The sequence below is a fragment of the Alternaria ventricosa genome (assembly GCF_023758065.1).
Source record: "Alternaria ventricosa strain BMP 2768 chromosome Unknown scaffold_6, whole genome shotgun sequence".
NCBI lineage: Eukaryota > Fungi > Ascomycota > Dothideomycetes > Pleosporales > Pleosporaceae > Alternaria > Alternaria ventricosa.
In genome coordinates, this window is record NW_026055686.1 from 1,789,012 (window position 1) to 1,804,186 (window position 15,175).

General features: G+C 54.2%; 4 protein-coding genes across 4 annotated transcripts; 2 read left to right on the plus strand and 2 right to left on the minus strand.

Annotated features, from left to right (window-relative positions):
* Positions 1-138: 138 nt before the first annotated feature.
* Positions 139-889, minus strand: J4E93_004695 (uncharacterized protein; the record flags this gene model as incomplete). Its single annotated transcript, XM_049342622.1, has 2 exons — positions 139-484; positions 549-889. The coding sequence occupies 2 exons, from the start codon at positions 887-889 to the stop codon at positions 139-141; spliced, it is 687 nt and encodes a 228-aa protein (XP_049200774.1).
* Positions 890-4,226: 3,337 nt separating this feature from the next.
* J4E93_004696 (uncharacterized protein) lies at positions 4,227-5,657 on the plus strand (the record flags this gene model as incomplete). The annotated part of the gene is made up of 1 exon (XM_049342623.1): positions 4,227-5,657. One exon carries the CDS (start codon positions 4,227-4,229, stop codon positions 5,655-5,657), a length of 1,431 nt encoding a protein of 476 aa, XP_049200775.1.
* Positions 5,658-6,720: 1,063 nt separating this feature from the next.
* J4E93_004697 (uncharacterized protein) lies at positions 6,721-9,901 on the minus strand (the record flags this gene model as incomplete). The annotated part of the gene is made up of 3 exons (XM_049342624.1): positions 6,721-9,536; positions 9,630-9,773; positions 9,844-9,901. 3 exons carry the CDS (start codon positions 9,899-9,901, stop codon positions 6,721-6,723), a joined length of 3,018 nt encoding a protein of 1,005 aa, XP_049200776.1.
* Positions 9,902-10,805: 904 nt separating this feature from the next.
* Positions 10,806-13,754, plus strand: J4E93_004698 (uncharacterized protein; the record flags this gene model as incomplete). The annotated part of the gene is made up of 1 exon (XM_049342625.1): positions 10,806-13,754. The coding sequence occupies one exon, from the start codon at positions 10,806-10,808 to the stop codon at positions 13,752-13,754; it is 2,949 nt and encodes a 982-aa protein (XP_049200777.1).
* Between the last annotated feature and the right edge of the window lie 1,421 nt (positions 13,755-15,175).

Here is a 15,175-nt window from a genome sequence, read left to right on the forward strand (position 1 = left end):
CACCCCTCTCATGTGACAAACGCATTGATCCATATCGTTCATTCTTTCATAAGTTCATATATACAAGAGGAGGTCTACCCCATCATAATCATATACAGCGAATCACTTCACCCAAACTACCTCATCGTCCCTAGGCCCCTACTGCCTAACACATCCCGTCTTATCCGTCAACTCCTTCGGGCACGTAACCTCCTTGAAGCTCACACTCGGATTATCCGCATTCTTAAACCAATCGAACCGCCACTGGCAGCCCGGCTTAAGCTTCTCAGGGAACCCATCACACTCCGACCTCGACGAGATACCGCCGTACTGCTGGCCCCAGCCATTAGGCGGAGCGCCGAACTGCGCGGTACACGCGTTGAAGATACCGACGCCGCCGCCCGGCATGGCGATGTCGAAGTGGTTGTCGCCGAGGTCGCCGCCGGTGTTTGTGGTTTGTACGATCATTTTCTTGCCGGAGACGGGGCCGGATGTGAATGTCATTCTGGAGGGTGGGTTGTTAGTTACTGTTCACTCAACGTTGGATAGGGTGGTTGAGATAGACATACTCATAGCAAGCACAGCACCAATCACTCTCCGTCTTTCCAGCCAGCTTCACAGCCGCGAATCCATATGCGAGATCATCGTTGACGGCCCAGGGGGACTGGTCGGTGCACATGTATGCCTCGCCTCCTCCGCTCTCGCATCCGCTCTTTGCGTTGAGGTTTGTGAGGGGGTTGTCGTTCTTGTCGCAGGTGGCGATGGGTTTGTTGACGGGGGCTTTTCCTGCCCAGGCGCACGAGCCTTTGCAGCAGTCCCAGTAGCGTGTTGTTTTGCCTGTGGATTGGGCGGAGACGGTGGCGAGGCCGGTTGTAAGGGCCAGGAGGGAGAGTTGCTTGATGGATACCATTGTGGGTAGTTGAGTCTGGGGATCGTTTTTGAGAGGTAGGAGTTGGATTTGATGAGCTTGTCGGTTTGAGCAGGTCCATTGAAAGAGAGCAGTGAGGTTTATATATTCATATCCGCCAAGTTACTTCCCCATCCCATCCATGACGAAACATCATCTAGACTCACCATCTACCCCACAAAATGCCATCAACGCCTGTCCTAGATGCCTTCCCGTCCTCCCACACGGTACCAAACAGCCCTAACAGCCCTTGTAACCGGTGGCACAAGGCCGCAGCCGAAATGATTTTTGGATCTCAAAAACGCCCAGCACGTCAGCACCCACTGTTAGCGCTGCACACGTGTAGAAACAAGAGCAAACATGCTTGCCCAAAAGTCATCATTTTCATCTATTGGAGTAAGCGGTCAAACTTGGCTTGCGGTGGCAGTGGACAAAGAGGTGTACGACACATGGTGCACTAGGACGCGAGGTTCATATATTGCGGCGCTATTGTCGGCTCCTTCTTACTCGCTGGTAAAGTGCCGGGACGTAATTCCCGGGCCACCAAATTTGAAGGGGCGTCCGGGAGTTTTGCTGGCTGGAACGAGAGCGTCGCGGGGTGCATATACGAGGTGTTTGATAAACGTTCCGCGAAAAGCTTGATTTCGAAGGACTTTGCGGCTGAATGTACAGTTGCTGATGGTCGTACAAGGACGTCGTGAAGTCAGCTTTTGGAGAGTTGGAGAGCTGAAGAACAAAGGGCGGTTTAGCGCAGTTTCAGAATCATACCGATGTTCTTCCTAGCATGGAACACGGAAATGGCCAAGGGTCTTCGCATGCTGCGAAGGATGGGGCGTTCATTGGTTGATTTGTGCGATTTAATTTATTGCAGCGTCATTCTTCGGCTGCTCGGGATGTACATGAGGCTGATGACGAGAGAGGTGATGAAGTTGTGCTTGAAATGTGTGCAGTCGCCGCGAGTGCTAGAGCATATTCTGCAAGCCACTTCACGTAGGAGGCTTTGCAGTCGGGATTTGCAAGTGCTAATCGCAAAGCGCCGCCGGAAACTTCATGCAGAGGTACTTGGGTGAGTACCACCACGGCCTTTGTCCATCCTGACATTTGTCGGTGTGACTAGTGATCAAAAGTACGTGGCGCCCCACAGTCTTTCGGCTACTTCGCAAACGTTCAGCTAACGGCCTGCATGCATCTTGGATAGCTTCGCGCCGTGTTCCACAGTCCTGGTATTCGTTTTGGGCTATGGTCGGTGAAGTGTAAAGTGCCGAGCGACTATGTTGGTGGGTTGGAGACACTGAGCTGTCGGAGAACGCTCCGGTGCCGGTCATTCGTGGCCAGTTGTGCATTCCAATGGGTCCTTACCGAACTCGTGAACTCAGCCCAGATGACGGGCGTGTTAGCTTATTTAACCTCTCAGCTGGCGGCTGAAGCAACACACTCCAACCTCGCTCTTTGATACTTTCAGCACTATGATTGTTCTCGGATAGTGCGGCCAGCCGTCACTCATAAACCATCATGATCTCGCTTTAAAACATGAGCAGTTAACCATTGCTATAGATGTAAACCACGATTGAGCGAGTGCCATTGGTAGGCGGCGAGCTTTCGCTGCGATTTGTGAAGCTTGACCCCACGACCTTAACCGTAGACCCGCAAGTGGAAGGTGAATCTTAGCAGAAAGACATGACGAGCGGAACAACACCTTTGAAGATATGACATCGAAAAACGCCCTTCAATTCCGCCGCCACCAAGGATATCTAGAAACAACGAGGTTGTAGCTGTGTGACCTCGAGACCCAGTCAAGTATTATCACCACCCCAACTACTCTTATGGTATGCTTGTCGATCAAAAGCGCTCCATGCTGCAGCCGTCCATACGCGCTCAGCGTTCAACGCTGACGATCTCTCCATTCCACATATCGGTTGTACCATATCAGAGCCGTGATGCTGAGAGCGAAGTAGAGTACATAACCGGCAGCAAGGGCCCACACTTGCCGTTGAGTAATCTCGGGATATTGGACAGCGATACCCGGCTGCTGCCGTTGGAAAAACTGTTGACTCATGGTAGAAGTTTGGTAGTGCGATGTTCCTTTTGGACTGGTTTGCCGTTGCTTCGCCGTTACTTGGGTCGTACTCGGGCGCTGAGCGTTGAGAAAGTTAGTATGCTTTTTAGGAAGACAAGGAATAGCTGTGAGGTGAGCTTTTATACAGAGTTGATACACGCAAGGCTATTGAATCAAAGAAGCAAGACTGGAAGGGGATGCAGCGCAGCCGACAAAGAGAAATGTGTGAAGAGAGGCATTGGAACAAGACCCCTTCGTGGTTTGCTGCTGTTCCTTCGCGGACAGAAGGAAAACATTCATGCGCGTTGTTTGAACCACCGTCGCATCGGCAGGACTCTCGTATCACGACCCGAACTTTGTCGCGCATAATTTCTTTTCAGTGTTGAACAGCTCCAAGCGGAGTAGCGTGAGTGGTGGACTTGACAGGAACGGCGGAAATGAGGCATCGTGAACTGCCCATGGGACGTCGACGCATGGAATATCCCTCACAAAGATCAGGTGAGGGTACTCCGAGGGTACTCCTTTTGTCGACGCGCGTTCATTTGGATTGATGATGGAGATCAACGCCAGGATACAAACTTCCACAATGAGGCAGCAGGAAATGCCGATCCGAATCCGCGATGCCCGAACCAGCCTCCTGAAACGGGCCATGACGTAGCGCTAGAAGCGGTAGGCGCAACGCCTCATGCCCCAGGTTACCAGCCCCTCGGCACCCCATTACCACTCCCAAAACTCTGCCACTGTGCAGCTTCACGCCCCCGTAAGCTCGTACGGCGCAGCCCCAGAGTAGCATCAGCAATACTGCAAGGTCAGCGCTGTGCTTCATAACGCGCCATTATCATCATGCTTGCTCACCGCGGTTTGTGGCGATCCTACTCGCACGGGAATGACACGCCGTGACAGGTCCGGCGCATTTGACGAATCCACACCGGGGGCATTGATCGCCAGGTCGCTTCGGCCACTTGCGCACACGGTCATGCCAAAAGGTTATGATCGCCATAACTTGCAAGTCGCTCAAGAGGAGCATGCCTCCTCCCTTGAACCTTCCTCTTCTTTCCTTATTCATACGAACTACACTCCGCTGCTACCTCGCTCCCCGCTTTGCCCAACCTCCGCCGGCATCCGATGGCTACGGCACCGCATCTCCACTCTCTATCAGAACACTAGCGAGATCCATAACACGTTCATTCTTCTTACTACTATACTGTCCTTTCCAGCTACTACACTCTTTACTTAGACTATTCGCGGTTCAGCCCGGCGCTGCACCACCACTATTAGACCGCCATGCCTAATCGCTCCTTCCTATGCCGACTAATCTTCTGCGCCGTATTCGCCGTATCCGTCCTTAATATCTTCACCAAGGCCACCCCGCCACTCTTCCACGCCGCAAAGACCTCGGCGCATGAGCACCCTCAGGAACTCTTTTGCCCGCCGTCCAAGCTTGCCGATGACGTCTTGGTTGTCTTGCGAACCGGGGCCACCGAATCACTCGAAAAGGTGCCGGTGCACCTCCGTACCACGTTACGTTGCGTCCCCCACTATGTTATACACTCGGACCTGGAAGAGGAGATAGACGGACACGTCCTCCACGATGTCCTCCAAGGAGTTAGCGAAGAAACGAAGAAGACGAATGACGACTTCAAGCTGTACCACCAGCTACAAGAGCACGGAAGAAGAGGCGTGAAACAACAAGAAGTCCTTACATCGCTATCCGGATCGTCGCATGGTGACTACCTGCGAACCGACAACGATGGCTGGCAGCTCGACAAGTGGAAGTTCCTCCCCATGATCGACCAAGCACTCGAGGAGAAGCCAGACGCGAAATGGTATTTCTTCATGGAAGCCGACACCTACGTCAACTGGAACAACCTACTCGAATTCCTCGGCAACTTCGACGACAGCAAGTCCTACTACATCGGCAAGCACCTCTTCATCAACGAAGTCGAATTCGCCTATGGTGGCGCCGGCTTCGCACTCTCTGCCCCCGCCGCACGTAAAGTCTCCGCCCAACGCTCCCCCCGCATCTCAGAATACGAAGACTTTACCAAAACCCACTGGGTCGGCGACTGCGCTCTTGGCAAAGTCCTCGAAGACGTAAACATCCCCCTCCACCGCGCCTTCCCCCACTTCCAAGGCGACTCCCCCGCAACGCTCGATCCCGCGACTTCCAAAATCGACCGCGACCTCTGGTGCTACCCGGCTGTAACGTATCACCACGTTTCGCCCACCGAAATCCAAGAACTCTGGTCTTTCGAACAGGACTGGTACAACAGACACCCTATTCTGCTGCGTCACCGCGACATCTTCATGGAGCTCGTGCGGCCTAAAATCGGTCCTTCAGTCACAGCCTGGGACAACATGTCCGCAGACAAAGAGTACAACGCCCACGACCACTCCGCCGTCGCCAACGAACTCGAGCGCAACGCGTGGAAATCTTTTGAACACTGCCGTACGCTGTGTGAAGAACAGGATGATTGCATGCAATTCTCATTCAACGAGGGTAGTTGCGCAATCTCCAACAGCTTCAGACTGGGCTACGCGAAGCCCGGTGCGCGGATACGGAGTGGCTGGATGGTTGATCGCGTGGACGATCTCTTCAGGAGTCTGGAGGAGCAGTGTGGACTCCGGGATTGGTTTGCGCCGATGGAGAGTCCGAAGGAGAGGGAGAATAGCGAGTTGAAGATTAAGATGAGGAGGAAGAGGAGTGTGATGTGAGAGTCCCTTGCATCACTCAGCAACAGCGATGGTCTTGCGTTATAGCAGCATCAGCATTGGCGTTTTTCATGGTTTGCGTTTTTTCGGTGGTGTGATTTGAGCTTTGAGATTTGATGGAGATGATGATACCCCCTCAGACACTCGCTTTAGATTCATAAGTTTCAGTACTATATACTACATCGTTGGATGGATGGATGGATGGATGGCTGCACTGCGCAGGACCTCAACTCAAGTAAAGAAGAAGAACAAATAAACAAATGTTAAAACACATGATGAGTCCCCTCTTTCCTTTTTACTGGTAAAGTTTACCGGCGCATCGATCGGACTTGCGGTCCCTGCCTTTGCGCCTGTAGCGTCAAATGCCCGTTACCTTCCTTGACGCCCTCGTCGTATATGTCTGTCAGTGCAGAGCTTCATCCGCATCGTTGTCCGACATCCTTGTATCTGGAATCGAAGATTATATGGCTATGGATGAGACGGAATACTCGTGAGCGACTACGGCAGCATCACATCAAGCAAAGTCTCACGGTCACTTGCCCCATACGCGAAATCCAGTCTATCAATCGTACTATTACACATTGTCATCCCTCCATACAGGCACTGACTAGATCTATCTGGGCTCCACAAAGACAAGCTGTAAAATCTCGCTTTTTGCTAGATACTCTTCCATCCCACCATCATAAAAGGGGCACAGAACAGTACATTCAAGGTAAAGATTCTCATCATCAATAATGCTAAGATGCAGTATATGACTTACGCAAGGCTATATCGCAAAAAAAGACCACCAATGAAAGCAGAACAGAGAGGGGTATGTTGTCGTAATGAAGACTGACTACCTAGAACAGCCTTCAGGACGGTATATTGATGAGAACAAAAAAAAAAGGAAATAGTTGTGGGTTTCGCTGTCGCTGGAAAAAACGCCTCACCCAAAGCCTCGCTGATGAAACTGCTATCGTTTCCGTGATGACAATTCGTGGAGCGGGCGAGTATTAATGCATGTACTGAACTGGAAAACGAAGGAGTTGGTATCAGAGAAAGAAGAGGAGGTACCACGCTAGGACGGCTACATCGCAATCGCCGTTGCGGTGCTGTCGTGTTTGTGTTCCTCTGGGCTATCGGCGTACGCCAGCAGAGCTTTTGCATCATCGAGTCCCGATATCGCGAGGCCCTTCTCGTCTTCTTCGTGAATGGTGCTTTCTTGGATGCTCTCTTTCGAGATCTCACTCTTCCTTTCGGCATCTTCGATTCCGTCTTCGTCCATGAGGTTTGGTGGCCGTTGACGCATCGCGCGTGCCTTTTCCAGTGAGATGGTCTTTTGCTGGTAGGTGGTCGTGAACGGAAGAGCTTCGTCGCGGTCGATTGTGGCTTTCATGAGCGCAGCCATCCATAGTCGGCCCACAGCAAGGCTATCCACCGCGAAGTAGTGCACGATGGGCTTGGTGAATTGGACACCCTTTTGGAGTCCTGCACGAGGTGGTACAAGCTTGAAGATGAACATGCCTGAGACATCCTCCTCCAGCCCTGGGATACCTTTGGCGCTATCCGCAGATGCCGTTGTCTGTATGGTGGCATTCTGCGGAGATGTAGGTGAGTTGGCCGCGCCTGTTAGAGACGCATGAAGGCCCGTCATCCTCTCGTTGTTCGCTGGTAGCACGCGATGCGACGATATGTCGATAAGACCCTTCTCTTCGGTATCATTCTCCGTGTAGTAGTAGGCAAGGCGGCGGCCACGAAGCACGAATAGGCGCGTCTTCCATGTCGTCATAAGACTCGAAGACTTCTTCTTCATCCAGCCGCTGTAGTCGCAGTTCTCCATGGCTTGTTGCGGGGTAATCTGCTGACGTCCCTTGAGATATGCACTAGTGCCATGCTTCTTGGCCTTCTTCTTTGCGTCCTTGGGCGTGGTCGAACCAGCAGTAAACCGCCTGTTGTTATCGGCCTTTTCAAGTTCAAAACTCTTCGAAAGTGATGTGCCAGACGGTGTGCTAGAACCCGTCCGCGAGGGTGACTGCATTGGTGAGTCCTTGTGTTGTGTCGTGGAAACATCAGCGGAGCTCAAATTCGCCTTCTCGCCACCGGTTATCGCGTCTGATATCGCTCTTAGACCCCTGGATTGTGATCCCTTCTTACTACTGAAGAAGGAGCGTGTGTGAGACGGTACAGCAGCTGGCGAAGGCGATGCGCGACCCGTGCTCGAGGTCTCGCTGCCTGCGACGTTTGGCGAATTTGCAATAGCGTCAATGCTGTGCGAATCATATGCAAGCTTGGTCACGGTTGGATGCGTTTCGCTTGCTGGCTTGAGAGGGCGCACAAAGTCGAATGCACTGGAGCTGCGCTCGCTTTTGGTGCTGGTGCCGTAGTACTGTTTCGCGGCAGCGGAGATTGGACTCGCTGGCCGGAGAGCGGAATCAGCGCTGCCGATTCGGCTGTGTCGGCGGCTGAACGACGCGCGCTGTGCGCCTTCGGTCGTGTAACTAGCATTGCGTGAATGGCTCGCGGCGCTTTCTCTCTTGCGCAGAACGTTCCTGCTACTCTTGCGGTTGTCGACCTCGCCTCCGGAAAAGTAGCCGCGGTCAAGGTCCCCAGAGCCTAGACCGGCCTCGCGGAAGTCGAATGTAGTTCCGTTCGTACTTGACGCATGATGGTGATGTGATGAAACCGGTCGGCCGATATCTTGTACAGACTTGGACAGAGACGTCGAACCCATGGTCCAGTTGCGGTCGAATGATGGCGTCTTCCTATGTGCGTGGGCGGCCATGGGTGCAGATGTAGGCGGCTTCATTAAACTAGGCGTACTAGGCGTGGGTGGTCCCTGCCCGTATTCGATAGAAGAGTGGCGTCTGCTGTGGTTCATACTTCGGACGGAAGCAGCGGAGGGTCGTCTAGGCGAACCGGGCGTAGGTGAGGCGGGCGTGTGCTGGATAACCGGAGAGGTCGCGTCGATGGTGGACGATCGGCCGGCGGATGAGGCTGCACGTGGGATATGCTGACGGCTGGTGTTGCCTCGGGATCCGATGCTTTCCCTGAGCGTCGGTATGCGAGGAAGGACCGCCCCAGTTGATGCAGCCCTGCTCCTTCCCATATCGGCTGGGAACTCGTCTGGGCTCTCTGAAGGCGGCAGGAGAAGGGTCGTCCTTGCAGCTTCGGCTTCCTTTGCGTTCTTGACCTCGGACTGCAAGGCGTTAATCTTCATCCACGTGCGCAGTCGCGGTCCCATGGGGCCCAGATTGAATTCCTGCATGAAGATGAAGTTGCGGTCCACGCCCAGCAGCGCCTCGCCATCGATTTCTTGGTCGCGGAACACATCGCAGTGCTTCTTCTCCACGCCCGCGTCCTCGAGGTATTCGGCGACGCGCGCAGGCGACCATGTCTTGACCTCCTCCTCGGTGTGCCAGCTCTGCTCCTCCTCATCGGTTTCCTGCCCGTTGATGTATGACAGCCGGTGGTGGCTGCTGTATTCGCTTCCTGAGTCATTGGATCGTATCTCCTTGCCCACAGCGCTGTGGCGTGGCGTGCTCATGCCCGTGATGTGCTCGTCGATAACGCTCAGTGTTTCGTGCATGACGGGGCTTCCTATCGTCTCGTCTTCTGGTGGCGCCTCCCCGCTCAACGTCATGCTGATGCTCCTCGGGCCATTTTGTACAGATGTTCGGCGAGCAACTTCTGGTCCCGACGCGATGTTCAGGGGCTCTGTGGGTGCAGACTTTAAAGGTGGAGGGGCGCTCGTGGAAGCTGGTGGCTGTGCGGCGGTGGTCGGCGGCTCAGAGATGGCCATGCCGGGCTGAGGCGATGGTTTTTCTGATTGCACGGACATTTGCGAGGGATTGCGCGAGAGCATGGTCGGGATGGGCGTGGGTTTGGGTGCTGGCCGTGTGTATACTGATATACATCAGCTGTGTTGCTCGCAAAAGGAAGCATGACGATCAGATAGGGGAGGTGCACTACTGTGCTGCCGTCGATAGCGCAACATACCTTCAGGAAACAGGCCGTTCTCTCCCGTCTCGGTGTTCTTGCCTAGAAACCAGCCATCGCCAAAGTCGTCGTCGCGCTCAATCAGCTCGATGCGGTCTCCGCGCCTCAGGCTCAGCTCGTCGGGACTGCGGGCGAGGAACTCGTCTGCAAGGGCTGTCAGCAGCTGTCGCTGGCATGTGCGACGCAATGGCAGCACGGGTGAGGGGAAACCTACGCACTACGACGAGGGTATCGCCAGGCCGGCAGCCCTCGGTGTGGGTTCGTTGCGCCATGCTTACAGCTGCTCTCCAAGACTGGGTCGGGTCGGGGGGCGTGTATGCGGGCAGTCTCCAGATCAGTACAGGTGGTTCATCCTCGTGGGAGTTCGCGCTATCGGCGGGCGAGGCGGGCGCAACAGTCGGACGTTTGGCAGACTATAAATGCTGGCTACCGAGCCACCGCTACCTGAAACAGCCTGACAGGTGCGCAATGAAACAGAGTGGCGATGTTGTTTGGAGCGAGGGGGGAGGTATATTGCTTGATCCCGTCGTCGTGCGGCTGCCGGGGGTGTCGTGTCTATACTTGGGTGGTGGGACAGAGAGGCATGAAGCTAGCGATGTGCATCCTTGGAAGCAGTAGGCGACCTAGCCTGCATGCGATATGAATTACGTCGGCTGGCAAAACCACGGACGCACCGGGCGCTCCAAAGCAAATCTCGACTAGGCGCTGCGCCTATTGGCAAAGTGGGTTTGTACGGCAGCGGGCAGCCCTGGAGCGGTTCTGACTTGGCCGCTGACTATTTGCCGTCCACCGTCCAGAGCCCCGGCGGCGTCCATGGCCTTGGCCCAAAGCGACCTGGCATGTTCGCGAAACATCGCTGTCCGTGCGCCCTGCCATCGGGTGTCGTGAGGGCCTACTGTCATCGCGAAGTTGACGTTCACCTCACCCGTCGCGCCTTCTCTCACGTGTCTCGCGGCAGCCTGGACAGCGAAAACTCCTTCTCCCTCCACATCCGCATTCGGCACCCACGACCCGGCGCGCCTACCATGCACTGAGTCGCTCACAATCTCCCTGCGCGACATGCACTCCCCACATTCCAACTCGCCCATGTCCAGCACTCGAAGGCGACCAGCGCGTACCCTCAAGCGAATATACACAACATAACAAAGCGGCATGTACAACACCTGGGGCCACGCCATGACCCCAGTAGTGCCAGACGATGCGACAGCCCAGACGCTCAACTATGCGCTGGGCAACCTTGGGGGGCGACAGAAGAGCTGGATGACGCCGCTGCCCTCCAGCGCGCCTGCCGACCCGCCCATCGTTCCTGCCGAACTCACAACAAACCCACTACCCTTCACCGTGCGCGGTCGCGGAAGGCCTCGCAAGCAGCCCACATTCACCGTTCCCTCCTCCACACACGCCTCCGCAGAGAGCCTGATCACGCGCCCTACCGTCGAGACCGAGCCGCAGCCACTCTCCAACTCGACGTCCCCCCAGCTCCCCAATGTCGTCGCCCACCAGAACAGCGCCAGCCACGGGCCATCGGTCGCCCGCGTGCTTCCGTCGCCCACGCCAAGCGAGGAGACATCGCGCTGTCCGCCCCCAGCACCACACGAGATCACTCTCCCAAAAAGACCCCACGAAGCATATGCTCAACAGATGGACAAGCGGAGACGCAGCGAGGCTTATGCAGGGCCGGTAGCAAACCCGACGAATCCTCAGCCGGACCTTCCGCGTCGACCGTCCGGCCAATACTCACAGATCATGGGTCACACCGTTAGTCGGAGCCCGCAGCTCGGCATGATGGCATCGCCACAACTGCCCCAGGGCATGCAGTTCCAAGATCCACGCCTCAGCAGAACACCTCCTCAGCCATACTCGCCCTATGGGGCGCCGCAAGCAGTCTCGCAAGAACCAATATCCCGCCCTGTATCTCGCTCGGTACAGCCTGATAACACGCCTACAACTCCTTTGGCCCCTGATTTCATGAGCCAGGGCTGGTATACGAAGAAAGACTGTCTGCAGATCTTAATGCAGTTCCAGGCAGCAGCACCCCCAATATCGCCTCAGTCTCAGGACAGGAAACGCTTTCTCGTGCTACAGAGTGCTATTGAGTTGTCAGACTGGCCCTATCTTACTATGCATCAATGTTACTGCCTGATGACCCACGCCCCTCACATGCTACCGCCGGGGTTGAAGTCGTTGCCAGGTTTACAACAAGCGCAGAGGATTATGCAGGATGTTCTTGACGCGAACCACATACTGTCGCCTAATTATCTTCACTTCTTCTCCCATTTTCCATACCCGATGCAGCAGATTGCAGCCATGTGGCCGGCCACCTTCGAGTACCAAGCACAGCTGTTCAAACAGTTTGTCGACAATTCGCCCAACTACAACCAACTGAAGTCGACATGTGAGCATCGTCGATGCCCGCCCCTCGCTCGAGAACTTGCTATCGAACTCCGCATTCCTTCTCTAACTTTCCAGCGTCTACTTTTCACCGCTTTCCTGCGGTGTATTTGCCGCGCGGTAATCTCGAATCCTAATGTCAACCGCTTGCTTGCAAAGTTCGAGAAAGACATAGTTGGAGTCTTCGAGCAGAATCAGAGCTACCACTACACACGAAATGCTTACTCAGCTTCAGCGACGCCTGAACAGAGCCAAAACGAGAAAAACGACGAGGATCGAGTTTGGGGCTCTAAGTTGAGAGAGCTAGTCGAGACATTCGAGGCTAACCTTCGCAAGAAAGGCGCCTCATTGGCTGATCACACGTACGGCGCTCCCCAACCTCAGCAACAGGTACAGACCCACCAGGCCCCTCCATCGCAACCGCAGCAAGTACAAGCCCAGCCCCAACCACAACGAGTACAAACCAGCTCGCCCGCCGTTCCGCCTCTCAATCATCCCCAACAAATGCCACCGCGCACGACTAGATCGGTTGACCACGGTTCTGCACAAGCTGCTATACAGCAGTCGCGTGGGCCTGGTCGTCCTCCCACACGCCCTGCCCAATCTACAGGGGTGCCACCGGCTCCACGTGGGGGGCCCTTGCTTCCTGCTGCTGGCTGGCAACAACCACAACAGCGTGTACCCAATCCAGCACGCTTTGGGTTACACCAAGCTCATCTTAGAAGTCCAGTTCTTCGTGCGCAATCCAAATCCTCGCCGCTGTACACATTTTGTCAGAACTTCCTCAAACCCCCAACGCGGTTGTCCTCGCCAGGCCGTGCCATTGAGAAATGGACAATCACTCTGACAGCTTATGATATGGAGAGGATTGGAAAGACTATTCCAGATCAAATGGGTGGACCTGGTACTGTGAACATCAACGAGACCACGAAGTTTGCTCGTCTGCGTTGTGTCAAATGGCCGGAGCCTGAGTGGACAGAGGAGCGCTGGGCTGTCGCAGATACGTCTTGGATACCTCACTCGTATTACACGCTCAACGACACTCCTCTCGAACCGCGGAAGAAGATTCACTATGGAAAAGATTTGCCTATCGACCTCACGGGCCTGCTGAAAGAAGGCGAGAACGTTTTGGAGATTGCAGTAATGGCTCGGTCCGGCGAGAAAACTCATCTCAACTACATGCTCGCCATCGAGGCCATGGTCGTCTCATCCCACGAGTCCATCGTAAAACACTGTCTAAACCAGAGTCGCGTCCCCGCAGACAAAGTCCTACAAGGCATAAAAAACAAGCTCTCCGCCGTCGACGACGACGAAATCAGCGTCGTCGAAAGCACCCTCACCATCGGCCTCTTCGACCCTTTCAGCCAGGCCAAAATGTGCGACATCCCCGTCCGCAGCAAAGCCTGTCCGCACAACGATTGCTTCGACCTAGAAACGTTCCTCCAATCTCGGCCGCGCAAGGGCGACGCATCCGTAGCCGATCAATGGAAATGCCCTATCTGTAAATCTGACGCGAGGCCCCAGATGCTCTTCGTGGACGGCTTCATGGAGGAAGTCAAGAAGCAACTCGAGAACCGTGGACTGGCAAACACGCGCCAGATTATCGTTCGCCAGGACGGGAAGTGGATCCGTAAAGCTGAAGTCAGAGAGGGTGTTTCTAGTGCCACGCCTGAACCTGTTGCTGCGAGACGGTCGGTTCCGGCTGAGGTTGAGATTATCGATCTTAGTGATTGATGATATCATCTGATGGCTCGTATATTTTCTTGTTCTATTACGCATGTATGTCTTTGGTCATGGAATGAAGAAAACAAAAGCGGTGTTTCAAGCGTGGCATGGTAATGGAGTTTGTGGAGGTTATACCCCTGATTTTTTCGGTTCGTCATGTATGTATGAGGCGCCTGATTATCTCATGTCTGAGGTGCGGTTCTGTGGGGGAGATTTTCTAGTTGATGTAGGTCTACAAGAGTGTACGTTTAATAATACGTGGTGATGTTAACAAGCAACCAAGTCTTCGATCTCCACAACCAACCGCAATGCATTCGCGTCTGCTCCGCATTTAGTGTGTCAGCTAGCAAACCACGCAAGCCATGTGATACCTCCAAACTATACAACGCAGAAAACGATTCTATAGCTTGGTGCGAGCGTATAGGAGATCTGGCATCAAATCCACATCCCCACAACCACCAAAACGTTACTCCGAAAGCTCATCGCTCGATACCACCCCATCTCCCTGTACACACCAACATATGGGGTCAGCGCTGTTCAAAGTTTGCAACTTGCATCCCTCCGAAGTCTCTGTAAGGCTCCCGATGGGATGCAAATCACAAAATCCAAACCTCGCTGATCCCATACGCTAGTGCCATACTGTTCAATCGCGCTCTAACACACAGCTAGTCTGATGAAACCGCCATTCAAACTATTCCTACGACTGATCATCAATATGCCTCAGTCACATGATCCACTCGTTCCACTTCGCACACGTGCACGATGTGAAAAACAAGTGGATCATGTGACTGGGGCGTGATGGGGATCAGTTGTAAAGCTGTTTACGCAGGGTTTGATCGTGTTGGGTCCCGTTTGTCCCCGTGTCTGCCCGCCTCACAGTCCCCAGTAGGGCTACCAGTTTCGAAAGAACGATTTGACCAGCCACATTGCTTATTACACTCTCGCTATACCATATCCGACGCCTTCGTGAAGTCCTTCGAACGGCCCGTAAAGGATTTGTCGAAGAAGCAGAAGGACTAGCCTTGAGGGGGCGTTGGCAAGGCGTTCGACGCTTGAGGAAGTATCTCGTCGGGGTGCTGGATGAAGTGAATACGGTACATGATTGATGTTGATTACACTAGGCTTATGAAGCATGTTGTAGTACTCGTTTGGAAGTACTACTACATGCTTCATAAGTCTAGTGTAATAACATCAATCATGTACCGTATGACCACCATCATGCTAGACGTGGGCGTCGGAGTCGCTGAGTTGTTTTCTGGCTGCGGAGCGGTTGGGTACACTCTCGCGTCTCATGCTATGCGCATTCATGATGGAGTTCATCTGTCGGAATGGTGATGAGGTTTCAAAAGCCATCCGTTTGGATGATTCCTCCAAACGGTGGCTGAGGCAATCAAGGAGAACGCTGAGCGCGTCAGACACGATGACCACAC